Below are 20,883 nucleotides of genomic sequence, written 5' to 3'. Positions count from 1 at the left end.
AATCTCTTAATGGCCTGCCCCCCACCCCCTTCCCGTCTCTGAGCTCCTACAACCATATACACCTGCCCGTTCCCTTAGGTCCGCCAATCAGCAGCTTCTTTAGGTACCAAAACTAAGTATAAATTTAAAGGTGATCGTGCTCTTGCTGTAGCTGCTCCAAAGTTGTGGAATGATCTGCCCTTGCACGTTAGGCAGGCCTCTTCTCTTCCTGAGTTTTCTTAAAACATATTTATTCGCTGAAGCCTTTGGCACTGATTAAAGGGATTGACTCAATTTGTTTTAACATGTTTTCATTTATTTTAGTTATTTAATCTATTTTATCTTATTTTTATTCACTTTACTTGTGCTATTTGCATGTACAGCACTTTGTGAACTCTGGTTTTATGTTAAAGTGCTTTATAAATAAAGGCAGTATGGTAATGTTCTCTAACAAACCACCAAGGTCTTCACAGAGGTGGTGTATTTATAATGAGACTAAATTACACACAGGTGAACTCTATTATCTAATTTGGTGACTTCTGAAGGCAACTGATTGCACTGGGTTTTATTTAGATGTATCAAAGTACAGGCGGCTGAATATAAATGCACACTTTTCAGATTTTGATTTGCTTAAAATTTAGAAAACCCATGTATCACTTTTGTACCTCTTCACAATCATGTGCTACTTTGTGTTGGTCTATCACAGAAAATCTCAACAAACATTTAAGTGACAAAATGTGTAAAAGCTCAAGGGGCATAAATACTTTAAGGCACGTACAAAGATTCAGTAGCAGGAGAGCCACTTCCACTACCTATTTTATTAAAAACACACTGTGCCTCATGCAGAGATATGCCAAGTGTTTAGCCAACAGTTCATTAAGAACCACTAAAGAATTTTTTTCCAAAAAAAAAAAAAAAAAAAAAAAAAAAAAATCACTATTTTGTCTATCAAACTGTTCTTTGGTATTTTTCACATAAAACATGAAATGGGAACAAATCACATATTTACATCAGGCTGCTAGTAAGTAAATGACTAAAGATACAATTTTTAAAAAATGGTTCTCTGTGAAGTCGTCTCTCACGTAGGAAACACTTGTTCACCCTTTGAGTTAGGCTAGTTTTTGTGTTTGAATGACTCACAAGTCAGCGTTTTCTTAAGTGGCTTAAGAAACATGTTTCTCTGAAAACGGTCGGGTACAAGGACTGGAGTGAAAATGAGTTTATAAAAGCAGCCTATGTCCCTCCAGAAGCCTGGAGAACTAATGCTCAAGAGCACTGCTCTTAGCCCACGACTGAAAAGAGGCAGTGGTCTACGACACCGGCAGTAAGTACACAACGACTAATCTGCAAAACTGAAAGTGTGTGAAAGAGAGAAGAGTGAAAACAAACTACAGTTCCTTTTAATTTTATTACAAAAACAAAAACAGGATTTTCAGAATTAACAGTACAACATCATATCTACTCAGACTGACAAAAAAAAAAAAAAAAGAAAAAAAAAAAAAGGGGGGACAGAGAGGAGGATAAGTGCGAGGGTGAAGTGTGTCTGTGTCCAAATCCATTTATAAATCCCACTTTAAAAAAAAAAAAAGATAAAATAATTAGAAAACGTGCATCTGCCCCCTCCCATCCCTAAAAAATAAAGGACATTTTCCCCCATCTTATTACCACAATTTAACAAACATTGACAAAAATAAGAGGGGAAAAAAAAAAAAAAAAAAAAAAAAAGTGGACACGGTGGGGAAGACGAGAGGAAAAAAAAAATCAGATTTCTCAGTTTATATAAAACACTTGGCAGAGGAGATGTCAAGTCTTTTTATTTATTATCCATTAGTTAAGAAACTCAGCTTTCTTTAACAGAAAATAAACAATGCTTGCAATAAAAACCCATTTAACCACACTCGCACGCACTCGCAGACACACACACACACAGACAATAAACCCTGATGGATGGATGAACGAAGGTGGGAAAACGAAGGTAATGAATGAAGTGTGGCTGCTGGTTCTGCAACATGACACTTCACCGACAACAACTAAAAAAATAAACAAAGGGGGCGGTGTCTACGTCTATGTACACGGTGTGTGTCTGAGCGCAGGTGTGTGTCTGTGTGAAGTGTGGGGAGCCGGCCGTGGTGGGAGGGAGGGTCAGGTTTGGCAGTATGAATGGATGTTTGGGACGTTTAGTGCCGTCGCTTCTTCTTGCTCGGCGGGGCTGATGGCCGCACCTTCCTCTTCCTGTTGGAGGTGTCCTCGTCCTCATAGTGGCTCTCTCTGTCAGCTGCAGGGGAGGAAACAGAAACAACCATGAAACAGCCCTGTGCTGTGATCAACCCTCGTGGCTGATACTGCAGATTCCTCCACCACATCCCAACATGTGCGTTCAGAGATGCTCGTCTGCATAACGTCTGCAGCCTTCAAGCAGTCTGTGATCAACAAGGCAGTTTCTCTCAGAGAACTGCCGCTCACTGGATATTTTCTTTTATTTTTTTATATAATTCTCTGTAAACTCCAGAGATATTTACGTGGGAAACAACAAACACTTTTAAACACTTTTCTTCCTCATTCTGATGCTCAGTCTGAATTTCAGCAGGTAGTGTTCACGCCTGATTGCATCGAGTTGCTGCCATGCGATTAACAGAAATATTTAAGTAACCAATGACCAACTAAAGAGGTGTGACTATTGAAGCGCTCGTGAGTTAACAGCCATATTTAAATCTGTGATTCCTGAAGAGACCGTTTGTATTTAGTCACATGACAGTTAGGTGCTGCAGATGTGAAAAGTTTGCTTTCAGATGAGTACTGTGGGGTTTGTGTGCATTTGGTGCCCTCTAGTGGCTGATGCCAGGTTTATTTTGAGTATGTGGACACTGACAGCGAGCCCTGAACGCTCTTCAAGTGCAAGTTTTGAAAAACCAGAGTCTACAAATACAAACCTTTCCTGGCTTCTTCCTCCAGTTCATCCCAGTCTTTCCCGCTCTCCTCCTCACTGCCCAGTGACGCGCTGTAATCTGTATCACACACCCAAAAAAAGAAAATCTGGTTCATCAGTGTGTACAAGTGTGAGTTCAAGGCAAAGAGCTGTTCGGGTACAAATCATTTTCTCAAGCTTTTATTGATCTTTTCATTCATCAGAGGTTCAAACTGGCCCATGGAAATCATACCAGAGTCCTCCGTCTCTGAGCTGTAATCCTCATCACTGTCTTCCTCTTCCTCTTCTTCTTCATCTGCAGATGGGTTGAACGTCTCATCCTCCATTTCTGACTCTGAATCTTCCTCGCCGCCGCTTCCCTGAGGCAAAACATGGCACGCAGAGAGGCATGTAATCACAAAACTAGCCGCTATTTTATTCTCAGCACTGTGTTACGACGTGAAAGGAGTTCTTGAAAGGAAAAACTGGGAACATGGACCATTTTAAAACTGTAAATGTCTGCTTAGGTTATGAAACCATGAACTCACCTCGCTCTCTGGATCCAAGAAAGACCAGCCCCCCTGCTCGAAGAACCCCTCTGGGTCGTCAACGATGGTCTTCATGATCTTGGTCCAGTTCAGAGACTGGACGCCCTCTGTGTACTTGATGTCACAAGAGCTAAAAAGGAGAAAACGGAGAAGAGAAAAAAGTATTAATAATTCATCTGAGATATTTTTTTAGATGCATTAAAAATTAAGTCACTGATTAAATCGACTGGCCTTACTTGAGCCACTCTTTGATAGGGTCAAGGGAGTTCACGGGCACAGCGTTGATCATGGTGACCTTCTTGTTGTAGTCCTTGTAAACGATGACCACGTCAAAGTTCTTCAGGTGGAACTGCACGCGCTCAAAGTGAACCAGCTCCACCTCGTCTAGAGTAACTACAAACGGCGGCTGCAGACGGAGGAAACAGATTTTTAACAGACTGAACTGCCGGCAGGTCACTGCACATATTTCAGCTTTCTTCTTCACAGATTAAACCTTTGAACTGTCTGCAGCTCAGTGCCAGCTGCTCACTCACCCATTCAGTAACATTGACAAGAGAACTGGACGTGGGTTGTAGCAGGCAGGTACTCCTGTAGGGGGCGCCCTGGAACCTGTAAACAAAAGAAGCATGGGCCACGAGCTCACAGGGGTGTCCACATTGTCCTCGCACGTTTGCGTTCCCGGCGGCCTCGTTTACTCACCCCAGGTCTCTGAAGGGCACCTCGAACTCCAACTCCTCTTTAGTCAACGTCTCCACCTTCTCGATGAAGTTCTTAAAGGCCGACTTGAGCTTGTGCCTCATCTCCCGCTCCATCTGCTCGGCGTACAGGTCGTCTCGGTCGTGCATGTGTTGGTGTTTGCCCAAGTCTGTGGTGATCTCGCCCACCTCTGTGTAGAACTGGACGTCCGTGTGGCGTCTCTTACCAAACATGATGGCGTTCTGGAGAGAAACGCAACAGTTTTTAGACCATTTTCAGAATATTTAAAGGGAATCGCTAAAATACAATGAGAGACAGACGATGAGTGAATACACTGAAGAGTTATAGATCACTGAGACACTTATTTAGAGTTAACATGAAGCTCCACCCAGCAGAGTGCTCAAGGTTATGAAGAGGAATGTGGGGGTGGAGTCCCCTAACCCTGCTCAGATGAAAGGGAACAAGCCCACCTTCAGCTACTCTGAACCAAAAGTAGCTGAAGGGGGGGGGGGGGGGGGGGGGGGTCACCGACCGGTGTCTAGGCCTGTGCGACTGAGGCCTAATACAATAAAAGATCAATTAAGCGCAATCTCAAAAATGGCAGACTTTTACAAGCCTCTTTTTTATTGCAAAGTGTTAAGTCTCTGCAAAGTACTGCAACTTAATATCAGCAAATAAAAGTAAATAAATAAATAAATAATGCTGCAAAAGCTCACAAAACACACATTTCTATGTTGAAGAACCATGTGTGTTTCAATCGCATTAGTCATAAATGACTGTAGATGCATGTTTGCCCTCAGTAGTTCACCACAGCTGTTCCATCTTTTTATTGTATCCATCTAAATCACTTCCGTTCTCTTTTGTTTGGAATTTTTTGGGGAGCTTTGCCAACATTTTGTTTTCAGTTTTTGTTGTGCTCTGCATGTTTTTTGCAGTGTGTTTACCCTCTTAGGGCCACCATAGTTACTGCAGGTCTCAAAAAGTTAAACTCCTTCATAAGAGGTGAAATTAACATCAGCAACACTCCCACAGGGCTCAAATCTGGGACTCTCCACCATTTGACCCTAAACTGAAGAAGCTTCTCGGATGAGAGCTGAAATGTCTTCAAGCAACTTAAGTTCAGACGCTTTTCTTTCCAAGCTCCTTAGATCAACAACTAACCTGACACTGTAAACCATTTTATTTTTCATCACAGCTCAACTCTAAGCTCTGATGATATTACATCACTGAGCGTTTGGGTTTGTAATATTGATTTTACACAAATATACTTATATATACACACACAATGTTAAAATAAATTAAGGGAGCACATGACCATCACAGTGTGGAACAAAGTCTGTGAAAGTTCAGTCTGTCGAGTGAGGAAGCAGAGAGCGCTGTCAATACACTTCAGTTGCTTTGCTGCAAATCAAACTGACAGGAGAGGAAAACAGACCTCCTAGCATAGTTGTTGCTACAGTCTCGTGCTGCCATCAGTGATAAGGACACAAACAAACACTAACGAAAAATCAGTCAGCAGGTCTGAGCAGAGAGCTCTGTGGACACCTGCTGCCCCTGTGATGATCGAGCGTTGCCCTAACCACAGATGAAAGTAAAGTCTCCAGATATTTTAAGGGTGTATTTTTGAATAAGCATACCTTGAGGTGGAAGTGCAGTACGATGATCATCTCACCGTCACACGGCTGGAAGATGGCGTGTTTGATGTTGTTGTAAAGAATGTCCACTTTGTCACCTCGGACCGACGTGAAACGGAAACCTGCACAGGGGAAGGAGGGGAGGGGGAGAGAGAGAGATTCCCACTTTTAACGAAAACATTTTTGAGATTTGGGCATCCTCGTTTCCCAGCATTCCCACTGACTGCTGTCCTCACCATTAGTATGAGCCTCCAGCGAGCCCTGCATCCTCTTCTGTGCGATGTTGGGTCTGATGTAGAGGTCTTTGAGTTTGGGGTTGCTGCGGTTGAGGTTGATGACCAGCGAGTCTTGCTTGACGATGCCCTCCTTCTCCTTCTCTTCGGCCTCTCGTGTTTTGTAGCGCTTCTGCACCTCCTTGATGATGCGGAAGGCGTTCTGCAGGTTGGTGGAGGGCACCGATGTGTCGCCGGGAGCCTTCAGGTTGGACGCCCGGTACGTGCTGAGAGGCGAGCGAGGGCAAGAAAAGGATTATTGGAACATCTGCTCCTTCAAACACTGCAGCACAACAAACACACACAGTGACTTGGCCAATGTGTGAGCAGAGAAATCTACACACATGCTGATAGAAAGAGCTGGACAGACTCACATTTCTTTGACGAATGTGGCTTCAGGGTTGGGGAAGATGTTTCCCTCCTGTCGGCCCAGTGAGCTGCCAGGGACGTAGAAGTTGATCCTCAGGTAGGTGTAGTCTCCTTCTACAGACATACTGATGTTCTAAAAAGGCACAAACGCAAGAAAAATGTCTGTAATTAAAACCAAAAAGGTAACACAGACTCTTGGTGTACCTAAGTGCAACTGGTTTGGATGTAGTTGTGGTAGACCCCCCCATAGAAGGCATAAGCTAAGAGTACCTTGATGGTGGCGATGTGAAATGGTGTGGCGATGCCAAAGACAGGCATGACGACAGTCTCATACTTCTTGTCGATGAAGATCTTCATGTCCCGGATGTCCTTTTCTCTGGGCATCTGAGACACGTTCTTATAGGAGACGTTAGATTTCCTGGCCCTGAGAGGAAGCAGAGTGGAGTCGCTTAATCAGGAGAAACTTAATTAAAAGTCAGAATTTACAGTTCTGCTGCCAACTTCTGTCCTGGGTTTATTTATTTAAAAAAAAAAAAAAAAAAGAACACAAATCTAGGCACTTAAAGTTTCTTGTGTGGCGTGCAAAAAACAAATATAGCTAAACACCCCACACATCTTTTCGCTCACACTCAGCTGATGCCGACATCGATCAAAGCAGCAATGAGACAGCCTGTCGCGCATCACTTCAGAGCAGTTCATAACACGTCCTGCACAAAAGCGGACCGGCACGTTGTAAAAGGCACAACTTTTATTTTGATGGCAAAAGGGTCCCACTTCCTGCTTGTTTTGCACTTTAGTTTCACTGAAGCTTGAAGAGTAACAAATCAGACTGCAGGCTTTTGTGACTTTGCTCTTATTCACACGATCCAATTCAGACACCAAAAAGGTCCACAGGTTATTAGTGTCACACAGGACCAAAGTCTTTTACTACTGCCCCTGCTGGCCTTTAAACACTTTTCCCTAAAGGTTTCCACTTTTCAGCTCAAAACTCCAGCTTTTACTTCATCTGAAGGCAGGAGCCTTCAGCTCAAACTTAAGGAGGTCCAGTTAGAAAAGTAAAATTAAGACGGGTTCAACACTATTTATTATTAATTATCACAATGACCTCGAGGGTCTGCCGATATATATTTATTCCCATATATTTCCCATATATTTATTAGTTTCAGGTTGGCCATTCTTGTATTTTGCTCGTTTGTGTTGTTGTGTTTTGCACATCTCTGTTGCTTGTGGGGCTCGCACACAAGAATTTCACTCGCATGTGCTGTGCCAGTGTGCCTGCACATGTGATGTGACAATAAAAGTGATTTGATAATAAAATATTTATCATTTCAAGTTAAATAAAGTTTACATTAAAAAATAAATTTACGTCATTTGAAGAAAAAAAAAAAAAAAAAAGGTCTAGTTTGAGTTTCTTTCACGCGTAAACCATCTCAGCTTCACAACTTCTTCCGCCCGTTTCCTCGATTTATCGCGCCTCCTCGCAGAGTTTTCTGTTTTCGCAAATGCTCTGAATAAACGATTTGATTGGTTGAGCAGCATCGGGTGGGATGAGTTACAATGTAAGTGATTGGTCTGTGCGTTTCCTCTGTACAGACCAGACCAGTCTGGGTCCAGATCTGGACTGCGCTACACCTACTGGTGACCTACAACCTACAGCAAGCATTTGCGTGGTTGAGCACTACATTGACCCACTCTAGTTTAACCGGAGTGGATCTCTTTAACACATTCATGCCGTTTCTTCACCTGATAGCTTCAGTTCATTATGGATGGTGAGAGTACCGACTCACTTCTGGATCTGCTGCTCTCCTTTCTGCTCCGTCAGACGGCGCTTCGCTTCTTCATTCAAGTGATTGGCCAACTCCTTCTGGTGAGCCCGCCTCTTCTCCTCCGCCGTCATCTCGTTCTAAGTTTGACAAAAGACACAACTAAGTGACCACACGGAGACACCAAGACCACGTTTTGTTTTAAAAACTATTTTTAAAAAAATAAGGTGGAAAAACACAACACACATGCAGAGAACAGATGTGTTAAAGCTTTGGATGGACAACAAACAGAAACAAAACACAAAAGTGTCACTCAAATAAAAATAACAACTTCATTCCCATCAGCAAAGGTATTTTTGAGACTAAACCAGTTCAGCTGATGAGATTTTAGGAAAAAACAATGAATACTTACCTTCCCAAGTAGCTGATAGAGTACAAAGACATTCACACTCTTAGTTATCAAAACTCCGTCAAGGCGGCAAAAATCACAAAAAAAACCCACCAGTCACACACTGAGCGACGCACGCGCCCGCACTTACCCTGGTTCTGTCTGCGAGCAGAGCGGCGCTGCGCGCGCCTTTCCCCAGCAGCTCCTCTGCGTCGTCGACCTCTTCCTCCTCATCCTCTTCGTCATCATTCTAAAAGAAGCGAAAACAACGTTCACTTCCTGCTCTCCGTCTTATTTAAATCAGATTCACAAGAAATCCACCACACTAACACTTAAAACGTAGATGGTGAAAGAAAAGGTGAAGCACCACAGAAAGCATCTGTAACCATGTAAATGTCAAACATATCTATGAAAAGTCGAGAGCTGCATCTCAGGTGCTGCTGCTGAGTATGCACAATATACAAACTATGAATATGAAAGGATAAAACCCTAACATCTGGATGGCACATCAGCATTTCCCCACTTCACTCTGCTAAACTGCCCAGGTGTATTTTGTCCTTGTTTTAGCATTTTTCACACACTTTTGAACCCCTCCCTCTTATTTTGAAAGTCCAGTTGCTGCTCCTTCCCACGTTCCCTGCAACAAAGAAATCCTCTGCAAGCCTCACGGTCTCCTTTAACAACAACCTGCAGCATGTATATGTTGCTCTACCACGAAGCTCTCAAAGGGGCAACAAACTGCATTTCCAGAACTGGAGTCCACACACAACAACAAACTGACCAGAGTGAAAGCTCAGCACTGACAAATTAAATATCACATATGCTGTTTATAAACTGAAAGCAGGGCTGTACTACAGGCATCACCAACCCAATCACACACGTACAGTGCTTTTAAAGTGCACCGGGAGTGTCCAAACACTTTCCAAAAGTACCGTATTTATTAATGGGGAAGAAAAACCCCACTTCGTTTTCAGTAACACAAGAACTGTCATGATGGCGATCACTTGTTTTCAAGCCTAAACACAATAAATCTACTTTTTCGCTCAAATGTGGAGAATAAAATAATAACGACAAAGCGGTCAGCAATACGTGAAACTTCAGTGAAGCTGCTGAACATCAGCGTCTCAGGCTCATGTTAAATGTGAGTTACTATTTTGTGTATTGTAAGTCTTATTCTTATTTTGGTTGCAACATGGATCAGATGGTGCTGCCACCATGAGGTGAACAGAGAAATTACACTTTATTAAAATCTGTGGTGGCAAGCCATAAATATATGGCTTAATAAATAATACACAGGCAGGAGTACCATTCAGTCAACCACCAGAGCCACAGCAACCCTAAGAGGTGTGGCCCAAACACCTCTGTCCATATAATACGTGATTATAAATGTATAAGGACGTAAATACTCCTCTTCAGCTCCTGACTCTTATAGAAAGCGGACACAGTGACCACGCACCTTTAGGAAGATTCCCACGTTTTTGATCTTTTTCTTCACCGGTGTGAGGACTGTGGCGGCCTCCTCCTGTGATACACACACACACCAGGACATCAAAAAGACTGACCGTCATGCTTCAGCATCAGCATGAAGACAGCAACTTAACCAGATGCACACGTATGTGTTTAACAGTGTGTACAGACCAGTCATTACTGTTTTTTTAAATTAACATTTATATTTTTGTTGCTTGTCTGACAAAGTCATTTGCTGGGATCTACTCCAACAGGGCTGCTTACCTCATTGATCTGTATAGTGTCACCAAGAAACAAGGCGTACTTCTTCTGCTCTTCTTTCTTCGCATCTTTATTCACCAAGTCAGAAAAACCCAAGCTGACGCTGAGCACTATCCCTGAAGGACACAACGTCTCCTTTAAGAAACTTTCACTAATGCATAAAACCACCTGTGTGCTTAACACAGTCGACAGTCTCACCTCTTTTTAGTCTGTACTGATTTTTGGCGTTCAAAACCAGCGACCCTTCTCTGAACTCGATCCCCATCGCAAAACTACAACAAGGAAACAGACATAAGTGTTCTGAATTTGAGGACGTCCGAGAGAAGAAAGCCCCTGTGGGTACTTACCCGAGGTTTTTGGTCAGCTTCTGCGCGAGCTCCGGCTTCTCTTTCTTCACGTACTCCATGACTGCATTGTATGCGTCACAGATTTTGACTCCTGTGGAGGACATGCAGGAGGTTTACACACAGACAGCACTGACACACTTCCCTCCTGCAGCCTAAAACTCATTAACAAGTTACAGTTCAGGTTCAGTGAAAATGTAAAATATGTGATACTGATTTTCATAATGCAAGACAGCCTGATTTTTTTTTTTTTTTTAAAACAAAAGCACAGCTCCCCCCAAAGAGCCAGCGCTAAACCGATGTCTGACCTTTGACCTTGAAGCATTGCATACGCATTTCTCTGACCTTTGGCGCTGTCAATGAAGGTTAATAAATACCCTCATCCAGTGTTAGCAACTTGAGCTGTTATATGCAAAACTTGAACATCTTAGACTGTGAGCACTAGACTGCTAACAAACAAATCGACCAATGGAACAGATCACATCCCTCCAAGAAGCAGCAATGAGCATTTTTTAAAGATGCTACTCAGGTGACCTGAGTTTTCGCATTCGCACAAAGACTTTATTCCCAGTGCTTCAAACTACGAAGCCCTGCACTGCGCAAAGATTACAGAACAGAGCACAAACCAGCTCGCTCCCAGTTATTCCACTGCCATTCTCCTAAACTCACCGTGCTTGAGCTCCTTGAGCAGCTCCTCTTCCACCTGCAGCAGGAAGTTGTAGTTGTCCTGCATCTCCTGAGAGGGGTCCACCATGAGTGTGCGCACCAGGTTGGAGCAGTACGACTTGTAGCGGATCCCCATGGCACACGTGATGGCACCAAAGTGCATGTGGTTCTTATCACTGCGCAGAGAGGGAACGATAGAGGGTCATTGATAACTGGTCTCTGCTCCTCATCTTGTCCTGTTGACTGAATCTATAATCTGTGAGCTGTACTTAGGCAGCATTTAATAAATCCTAGTGTTTTCCTACCCGATTTAAAACAAACAAAATGTTCAAGAGCAGCTCAGTATTTTAGGGAATATGCTGCTTTGTTTCTGAGTTTAGAGAGGATTAGCACAACTCATCTATCTGGGTGCTAAACAGGTGTGTCGCCAGGTATGTTAGCTCTGCACTGAGATCCACCTGAAAGCATCTCTGAAGCTCATTAACACTCGAATACTTTAATTCACATCAAAGATTAAACCGTAAAAAACATTAAGCTGTGGCTAAAGACTCATAAATCTACTCATCTAATGCTGCACTACATGTTTCCCATAAAATGTAAACTTTTTTTTTTATATTAAAGGCTGCTGGATCCTGATTTTGGATTTCTTTAAGTTTTTACTCCTTGAAAATCAACTAGGACCAACCCTGAAGCTCTTGTGAACGTGAATCTTAAAGAGCTTTGTTTAAAAAATTAATTTTAAAAAACAAAACAATAAATTAATACATTTCCAGCACTACCAAAACCAATTTATTTAATTGTGACAAAACCAGCTGCAAATGCCTCCTGGCTTTAAGTGAGACTGGACCTGCACACACCTGACCACGCTGAACTTGAGACTGTAGTTCCCACCGCTCTGGATGATGGGAGGATAACACATTTCCACGGTGGACGGATCCGCACCGCCCAGGTACTTCTTTTCCTCGATGGCCTTCTCCACCGACTCCGCCAGCTTGCTGTGACGCACTTTCTGTTGGAGAGGATCAAAAGATACAAATAAAGACGTGTGGCGGCTGCTCCAGTATTAGTTACACTTTCAGGGACAGAGTCTCCAAAACTAATCTGAGAGTGTTTGTGCGTTATTACAAACTGTGCTACACTGGACCTTCATAATCTACAGATACACTGATGACCGAAAAGTGATGCAAACGCTATGATATGACATGGATAAATTGTGTCTTAAGCTGTTCTAAGCACTGAAAGCAGACAGCAACACACAGCTTGAAAACACAAAATGACACCAAGTCCAGCTGCTCCTCCCCCCTCACCTCATCAGCATCAACAATCTCCATCACGCGCTCCTTGAAAAACTTTGAGTAAACCTCGCTGGTAATGGCTGCCGCTTTCTTCATCAGGGCCAGCTCTCCGTCTTCCTTCACCGCCATCGTGTAGGCGACCACAGCACTGATGTCCACCTGCAGACAGAAGCAGAGTACATCTGATCACGACTGAAACGGGAGCGTAACATTCGCAGAGCTGGCCGATGTGTTTGGATTGCGCCTCACCTTCTCCAGTCCCTCAGCAGAGAGCGTGTCATTCCAGCTCTTCATGTACTCTCCTGGGAATTTGTCTTTGCTGAACACACCCACCGTCTTGCCCTCTTTGCTACCTCTGATCGCCTCGATCATCTTGTCAAAGTTGGCCTTGTTGCTCTCGTTCTGAAAGACAAGTAATACACTAATAAAAGGATGAAAGGAAAAAGAAAATCATTTTTAGCACACTCCGCCTTCCCCTCCTCCAAGGCTGTTCGATTCATAACCTTTTAAATCCCACACAAGGCATGTGTTGACCACCGACGAGGTAGAACACAGGCGCTAATGTTCCTGTTTAACGTTCAGCACATTCACAGAAACTTTGATTCCTGCCAATCCCAACACAGTGCTCTCTGCAAGAAACCTGCCTCTCCCGTCTCCACCCGAGTGCAAAACCATCACATCTGAGTCATCCTTCTCTCCACACGACCATCTCCTCTGTGCCGGCTACATCTGGTGTGGTCTCTCGTCTCCAGCTACAGCCTGACAATTAACCAGTCCTTTCGTGGAAGTGGCAGCCACGTGCATGAGAAGGATGCAGTTTTTGAAGTATGACTACTCCACCCTCTACAACCCTTGCTTTTCTCTGCAGGAGGCCCTCCTGAGCAGTTCGAGCATGCAGGGGGTGTCCAAAGAGGAAGAAGGACGTCAGATAACGGCGTCAACCCAAGATGTTGACGTGACAGTTTGTGCAAAACCTCACTGGACTGCACCCCTTTAGAGCAGTCACAGTGTAGTCAAAGTGCAGAAAAAGGTAGAAGAGGAAAAAGTGCTATATGAAAAAGGCTTGTGCTAAAAAGCTCAAAATAGAAAACTGATACAAGACCAGTCCATCTGCAGGATCACGACCGCTGCCTGAGTCCTGCTCTGCTCCTCTCATGGAGTCTTTTATCACCTATGAGTACGACTCTGTTACAAAATAAACTGCCTTGAAATTACTGCTGTTGTAAATTAAAGCAAGTAATAATAACAACGCACATGCAATGAAACTAGATTTGAAGACGAAGTCAGCAGATACATACGTGGCTAAAAATCTTCACACCCTCCAAACTGAACCAGCTATTAGTTATTATCAATCTCTGGCTCTCTTCTTCCTTTCACCACCAAATATTCATGGAAGATCGCTGCCCCTCCCTTTGCCTGGTTCTGCCAGAAGTTCTTCCTGTTACAAGGAAGTTTTGCCTTCCCACTGTCGCCAAATGCTTGTCATGCAATTGTTGGGGTTTTCTCTGTAGTACTGCAGGAGCTTTACCTTACAATAAAAATCACTCTGAGATGACAGATGAGAAACAAAACTGCATTGGATTGAACAACATGTGACTTATAAAGAAAAAAAAAAAAGTCTGAAGAACTCAAACCACAAAAGAGGAAGCTTTCGATTTTTCTCAAGCACTCAATAACAAATCAGATTCCTCTTTTTGGATAAACCTAGCCATTAACAAAAAAAAACACATCACACTCTCTCACCAACTTCCATGTGTGTGTATATGAGGCGACTTCACGTGCGTTACCTTTTCTCTGGTGAGCAGGGTAATGGGCGGGACACCATTGGCATTCTCGTTGCCTTTAGTTATAGCCACCTGCTTGAGGAAATCCACCTTTTTCTTGCTGGCGAGGAAGATGATTTTGGTGTCACAGAACACCATGATGGTGTCGGTCAACTCGTAGCCAAACAGCCACGTCTGAGAAAGAGAAAAAAAAAAAAAAAAAAAGGGGGGGGGGGGGGGGAATCCCAGTACAAATTTAAACATGGACTCACTGGAGAAGCTTGAGGGCTGTTTTTTTTTTTTTTGGGGGGGGGGGGGGGGGGGGGGGGGGGGGGATTGGGGAGGAGGGAGTAAATTCCTGCATTTGGTGGCGTTTTACTGTTTTGGAGCTAAATAATAATTTTCTACTTGAATAACCCTCAAGGACAGTTGGTTGTAGATGCATATTGCATTTGCTTTTCTGGAGGCACAGGATGCAACAGCTCTGTAAAATGTTTATCTAAGATATAACAGATACAACGTGCTTGAGGACTTTAGGGAACTACAAAAGAGATTTAAGCCACACCCAAGGTCAATTTTGTTAAATTAAGTTTCAAATACTCAATGGCAGCTGAGATTCTTGCAAAAAACAAAAAATAAAAATAACAACTCATTAAAGTCATTTGAATAGCTCAAACTGACTGCAGTCACTCTGCAACAACCATTTCCCTTCCTAAATGCACAGAGAGAAAGGTGTTGCCTTCCTTTCACGTGCTGCTCCACACTTACCTGTATGGCTGTGGATTTGGCATACACAATTTCCTCATCAACCCCCACAGACACCACGATAGCGTCGACTTTGCCAAACTCATCTTCTCCCTTCTGCAAAACACAAACATACACACAGTTTGATGTCACGCATGAGATGATAAAGAGCATATAATGAGGTCCACAGTGAGGTGCTCCTACTCCATCTGGACTTGTTCTTTGGGGAAGTAGTGGCACAACCACACAACTCAAAGCTAATCCAGTTTATCATTCAGGATATCCGGCGATATTATATTAAGTCCCATTAAAGGTGCTTTAGAGGCTTTAAATGGCAGTTCCAATGCACATGAAACAGTTAAGCAGCCTGAGAGCGTGACATGGGGTCAAATATGAGCTGAAAAGTCAGCAACAAGAGCCAGCAGCTCTTAAAATGTACTTCAACCTATGAAAATAGTGTACTTAAGATTAAAATAATTCACGCAGGAATCTTTAAACAAAAGGTGAGAGCGGTAATAAAGAAAGCAGCTCTGGACGTCTTGCACATGTCACCAGGATGCTGGCGTTACTTTCATGCTAACTAGCCAGCTAATGTTAGCATGCAGCCAAGTGCGAAGTGGCAGTAAATGTAAACAAGTGGTGCAGTTAGCCACCTGTCAGGCACATCTATGTGCCTGACGACCGTCACAGCACGGCTTCATCTCAGTTTAAGTGTTAAATCAGAAGTGGCTGGTTTATTACACAGTTAGCCGCTCGGCTAATAAGTTAGCTTGGAGTAAAGTTAACATGCTAGCACGCTAGTTAGCGTGGTGAATGGGGCGATTTTGGTGCGCTAACCAGAGGCAACCAGCCTGCCAGTAGAGACAAGAACAAAACAAAATAAGGGTGGTGCAAAGGTTGGATTCGTGTGTGAAATAAAAAGGAATAAAGGAGCTCAGGTGGCGACCAGTGTTCGCCCTGGTATTGAGCGAGAGACACATCACCGCTCATCCTAACAACAGTGCGCTCGCTCGGGCAAGAAAAACGCGGCTAACTTGTCGCCAGCAGCTGCACTTTTCTCCACTAAAGCACACCGAGCGGACACACGCCTCACATCAACTCCCCCTTTACTATATTTTACCTTCCAGTTACTGTATAGTCTCTTGATCCGGCGGTAGTATGCGTCCTTATCCAGGTTTACCGCCATTGTGAGCGCTCCGTTTCAAACTCCAGCTCCCGGCTTCGCTTCGCAGCAGGCCGGATGAGGATGATGAGCAGTGTCAACTAACAACAACGCACTTTCTTTCCACGCCTGCTGGGCTCCAAATACCACCACGAGATGCTGCTGCTTCCCTTATAATTATACAATAGCGGCCCTCTGAGCTGAGGAGACATGTAAAAACACAGCGCACGCTAACCTTACAGCCCGCTTTCACCTGCTTTAAAACTCGCAAAATTATTAAAATTGTATTTTTTCCCACCTCCTACTCGACACACACGACCACGTACACACCAATCTGTTATAATTAAGTCCACAGCACCCCCCTCCCCTCCAGTCTTTTTTTCCTCCCTCCCCCCTCTGAGACTTCACACATCAGATTTTATAAAACCGTAAAACATAACATAACGCTTCATTATATTTTCACACCAACCGAAACATAATAGAAAAAACAATCGCGTTATTTCACCTCGATTCAATTTTTACTTTCTTATTTTTTATTTATTTTATTTTATTTTAGTATTATTTTTTGTGGCGCATTTCACACATTATCTGCACAACAGCACCCCCTGTCTAGTGTTGACCACGCTGCATTGCCCGCCACCGCGGTTTTCCCGCCACCGTCATCAAACGACTCATTTGACGTAATTCTCGCGATACCAGCAGTGGTTACGTATGGCCCGTGATGCTCTCCCAGTTTAATTGTTTTTCTCTGCAGGGTGATGTTTTATATGACATTCTTTGTCGGGTTTTCATTGACTAAAATTAACGCAGATTTTTATTTAATTTATTAGTTTTATATGTTTGTGTGTTTGTGTGCATACATTAATCGTGGGCATGAATATCATGGTACTTTTGGGACATTTTATTATTCGGTAGAACTGTTCTTCTTCCAGGGTGGCATATTGTACAGCATGATTTAATTACCTTCAAAAGAAGAATTGGGTACACAAGTCTGAATTCATTTCGGGGGGTTCTGATTCATACAGTGTGAACAGTATTCATTCAGGCTCAAACGTACAAAAACACACAAATGTTTTAATAAGTGGAGCTGAATGTCTTAACGTACGGAGGTCTATAGCTTGTTTTTGTTGACTGAGTAGACCTGGTATTTCCGTTTTGCAGAATAAAGAATTAAAGACGTTAATGAATGTTAATCAACATGTTTTCCTAATAATAATTATTCATTAATAAACCTTATTTTTATTAATATAATAATATTTATAATAACGATAACAATTATATTATTAAAGCTTATCTTTACTGTTATATCACATTCCTCTTGAATTTTTCAATTAATGTTAATGAACATATTTTCCTACTTCAAGAGAACCATCAAATCCACTTTTTATCAAATTAAATATTCTCAAATTTAAAGATCAAATTCAAATTCAAATTTTATTTGTCACGTACACAGTCATACACAGTACGATATGTAGTGAAATGCTTGGACAACTGCTCGTGACCTAAAGAAAACAAAAAAGGAAAAGGCTATGAATAAGATAGGAAATAAATATGAAAAATTAAAAAGGGTAAATTTAACTAAGAAGGAATAAAATATAAATTAAGGTTAAAAATGAAATAACTGTACAACACAAATTAGAATGAAGGGTAAATTTAACTGGGAAGAATAAGATAAAATATATAAATTAAAGTTGAAAATAAAATAACTGTACAACAAAATACACAATATAGAACTATATAAGAATGTATGAAGAAATCTAAATATAAATAAATATATACACAATAACAGCAGCTGTACAAGTATTAACCGGAAATGAAGAATATAGTGACCAGTGTTGTGCAAAAAAACAATGTGTGCAAAAACAATGTCCAGAAAGTCCAGTGTGTGTAAGAACCATATGTGTGGGTCAGTACTGTGTGGTGGTGTGATTGAGAGACCGTATCGCCTGCGGGAAGAAGCTCCTCCTCAGTCTCTCTGTGTTGGTCTTCAGGGAGCGGAATCGCTTTCCTGACCTCAGCAGAGAGAACAGTCTGTTGTTGGGATGGCTGAGGTCCTTCACGATCTTCCTGGCCTTGGTCCAGCACCGCCTGCTGTAGATTGAGTGCAGGTCAGGGAGCTCGGAGCGGATGGTGCGCTCAGCTGACCGCACAACCCTCTGTAGAGCTCGTCTGTCCTGCATGGTGCTGTTCCCGAACCAGGTTAAGATGTTTCCCGTCAGGATGCTCTCTATGGTGCAGGAGTAAAAGTTCCTGAGCACCTTGGAGGGCAGTTGGAAGTCTCTCAAGCGTCTGAGGTGGTAGAGACGCTGTCGGGCCTTTTTCACCACGGTGTTGATGTGACAGGACCATGACAGGTCCTGCGTGATGTGAACTCCGAGGTATTTGAAGCTGTTCACTCTCTCCACTGGGCACTCGTTGATGACGGGGGTCTGGTAGTTCCTCTCCTGCTTAGTGCTGAAGTCCACTATCAGCTCCTTTGTCTTACTGACGTTTAGAAGGAGGTTGTTCCTCTGGCACCAGTTCTCCAGATTCCTAATCTCCTTCAGGTAGGCCGTCTCGTTGTTATCAGAGATCAGGCCCACCACGACGGTGTCGTCAGCAAACTTGATGATGGTGGTGGAGCTGGTAGTGGCCACACAGTCATATGTGTACAAAGAGTACAGCAGGGGGCTCAGAACACACCCCTGGGGGGCTCCAGTGCTGAGAGTGGTGGAGGCTGAGACATGTCCGCCCATCCTTACTGCCTGTGGTCTGCCAGTTAGGAAGTTGGAGATCCACTGACACATAGATGAGCTGAGTCCCAGATGCTCCAGCTTGGTGGTGAGTGTGGAGGGAATTATGGTGTTAAATGCAGAGCTGTAGTCTATGAAGAGCATTTTAACATAATTCCCCCTTCTAGTGTCCAAGTGAGTGAGTGATGTGTGGAGGAGATGAGAGATGGCATCGTCTGTGGAACGATTTGGACGGTAAGCGAACTGTAGTGGGTCCAGTGTGTCTGGTAGTGAAGAAATGATGAAGTCTCTGACCAGGCGTTCAAAGCACTTCATCACTACTGAGGTGAGGGCTACAGGGCGATAGTCATTGAGAGAAGCAGGGTGGGGTTTCTTCGGGACAGGAACAATGATGGACTCTTTGAAGCATGTGGGGATCACCGACTGAGATAAAGAGATGTTGAATATCTCAGTGAACACAGGAGCTAGCTGGTATGCGCAGTCTCTGAGGATACGACCTGGGATGCCGTCTGGTCCTGCTGCTTTCCTGGTGTTCACTCTCTTGAAGGCTCTCCTTACTTCATGCTCGGAGATGACGAGCACGTTTCCGGTGCTGGCAGTATCTTCCTGTCTGCAGCCGTTAGCGCCGCTAACACTAGCATTGTTGGAGACCTTAGCTGCAGCCTCGAAGCGAGCATAGAAAGTGTTCAGCTCGTCTGCCAGAGTCACGGCCGCGTTCGTCATACCGGTTGTTGGTGCTTTATAGTCCGTTATTGTCCTTAGTCCCCGCCACAGGCTCCTAGAGTCACTCTGTTGGAGTTGTGACTCTAGTTTCCTCCCGTAGCGCTGCTTCGCCTCTTTCACCGCCCTCCGCACGTTATATGACGCAGCTTTGTACGGGTCCATGTCCCCCGTTGTGAGTCCCGTGTTGTAGGCAGCGGTGCGGGATCTCAGAGCGTTGCGGATGGTTTTATCCACCCACGGCTTCTGGTTGGGAAACGTTGTGATAGTCTTTGTCTCCACGGTATCATCCGCTAGTTTCCCGATGAATCCCACAACCGCTTCCGTAAACACGTTGACGTCATCATCGGAGCTGTTTCTGAACATGCCCCAGTCTGCGTCATCGAGTGCGTCCTGTAACGCGGCCACCGATTGATCCGTCCAGCGCGCGACCTTCCTCTGAACCGGAACTTCCTGTTTCAGCCTTTGTTTATATTTTGGCATGAGGAAGATGGCGGCGTGATCAGATTTGCCAAACGGAGGGCGGGATTGTGCCTTGTAGCCGTCCTTGACCGTAGTGTAGCAGTGGTCCAGTGTCCTTTCACCTCTGGTGGGGCAGGAGATGTGTTGATAAAAGTTCGGCGCTGCGCGTTTGAGGTTGGCGCTATTAAAGTCCCCCGTCACAATAAGCGCAGCGTCCCGGTGTTGTGTCTGGTGCTGTGTGAGTGCCTCATGCAGCTCGCATAAGGCGGTGACCGTGTCCGCTTGTGGTGGAATATAAACGGCACTTACAATGACCGATGTAAATTCCCGAGGTAGATAAAAAGGACGACACATGATGGACAGTAGTTCCAGATTTGGTGTGCAGGAGCGTGTGAGAGGAACAACGTTCGCACTGTTGCACCAGTTGTTGTTCACCATTAAACACACGCCGCCTCCCCTTGACTTCCCCGAGTCCCGTGTCCTGTCCATGCGGTGAACCGAGAAGAACTCGGCCGGCTGGATGGCGTGGTCCGGCACCGCTGGGTTCAGCCATGTCTCGGTGAAGCAGAGGAGATTGCAGTCCCGAATGTCTCTCTGGAACTTTATCCTGGCCCTGAGGTCGTCAAGCTTGTTCTCCAGTGACTGGACGTTGGCGAGCAGGATGCTAGGCAGAGGTGTGCGGTGTGCACGAGCTCTCAGCCTGTTCCTGACGC

General features: G+C 44.0%; 1 protein-coding gene across 1 annotated transcript; it reads right to left on the bottom strand.

Moving 5' to 3' along the window:
• Positions 1-1,712: 1,712 nt before the first annotated feature.
• supt16h (SPT16 homolog, facilitates chromatin remodeling subunit) lies at positions 1,713-16,577 on the bottom strand. Its single transcript, XM_085350695.1, has 24 exons — positions 16,215-16,577; positions 15,119-15,211; positions 14,375-14,545; positions 12,837-12,989; positions 12,600-12,746; positions 12,150-12,301; positions 11,296-11,468; positions 10,630-10,720; positions 10,481-10,554; positions 10,286-10,398; positions 10,011-10,076; positions 8,706-8,804; positions 8,191-8,306; positions 6,674-6,827; positions 6,409-6,536; positions 5,999-6,261; positions 5,766-5,884; positions 4,132-4,370; positions 3,966-4,041; positions 3,669-3,838; positions 3,433-3,562; positions 3,138-3,264; positions 2,910-2,984; positions 1,713-2,254 (listed from the first exon to the last, which is right to left on the bottom strand). Exons 1-24 carry the CDS (start codon positions 16,278-16,280, stop codon positions 2,157-2,159), a joined length of 3,093 nt encoding a protein of 1,030 aa, XP_085206821.1. The 5' UTR covers positions 16,281-16,577; the 3' UTR covers positions 1,713-2,156.
• Positions 16,578-20,883: the final 4,306 nt, after the last annotated feature.

Source organism: Diplotaxodon limnothrissa, linkage group LG3 (assembly GCF_057381915.1).
Source record: "Diplotaxodon limnothrissa isolate DT_005_m linkage group LG3, D_limnothrissa_male_GT1.1, whole genome shotgun sequence".
Lineage (NCBI taxonomy): Eukaryota > Metazoa > Chordata > Actinopteri > Cichliformes > Cichlidae > Diplotaxodon > Diplotaxodon limnothrissa.
Note: the sequence above shows the minus strand (reverse complement) of the source record. Positions and strands in the feature narration are given on the sequence as shown.

Excerpts from the sequence above, each read along its gene's own strand:
- supt16h (XM_085350695.1), bottom strand. The coding sequence starts at position 16,280 with ATGGCGGTAAACCTGGATAAGGACGCATACTACCGCCGGATCAAGAGA. Across the intron at positions 10,555-10,629 it reads AAGCTGACCAAAAACCTCGG|TTTTGCGATGGGGATCGAGT; the intron begins GTAAGTACCCAC and ends TCCTTGTTGTAG. Across the intron at positions 2,255-2,909 it reads GGAGGAAGAAGCCAGGAAAG|CTGACAGAGAGAGCCACTAT; the intron begins GTTTGTATTTGT and ends CCTCCCCTGCAG.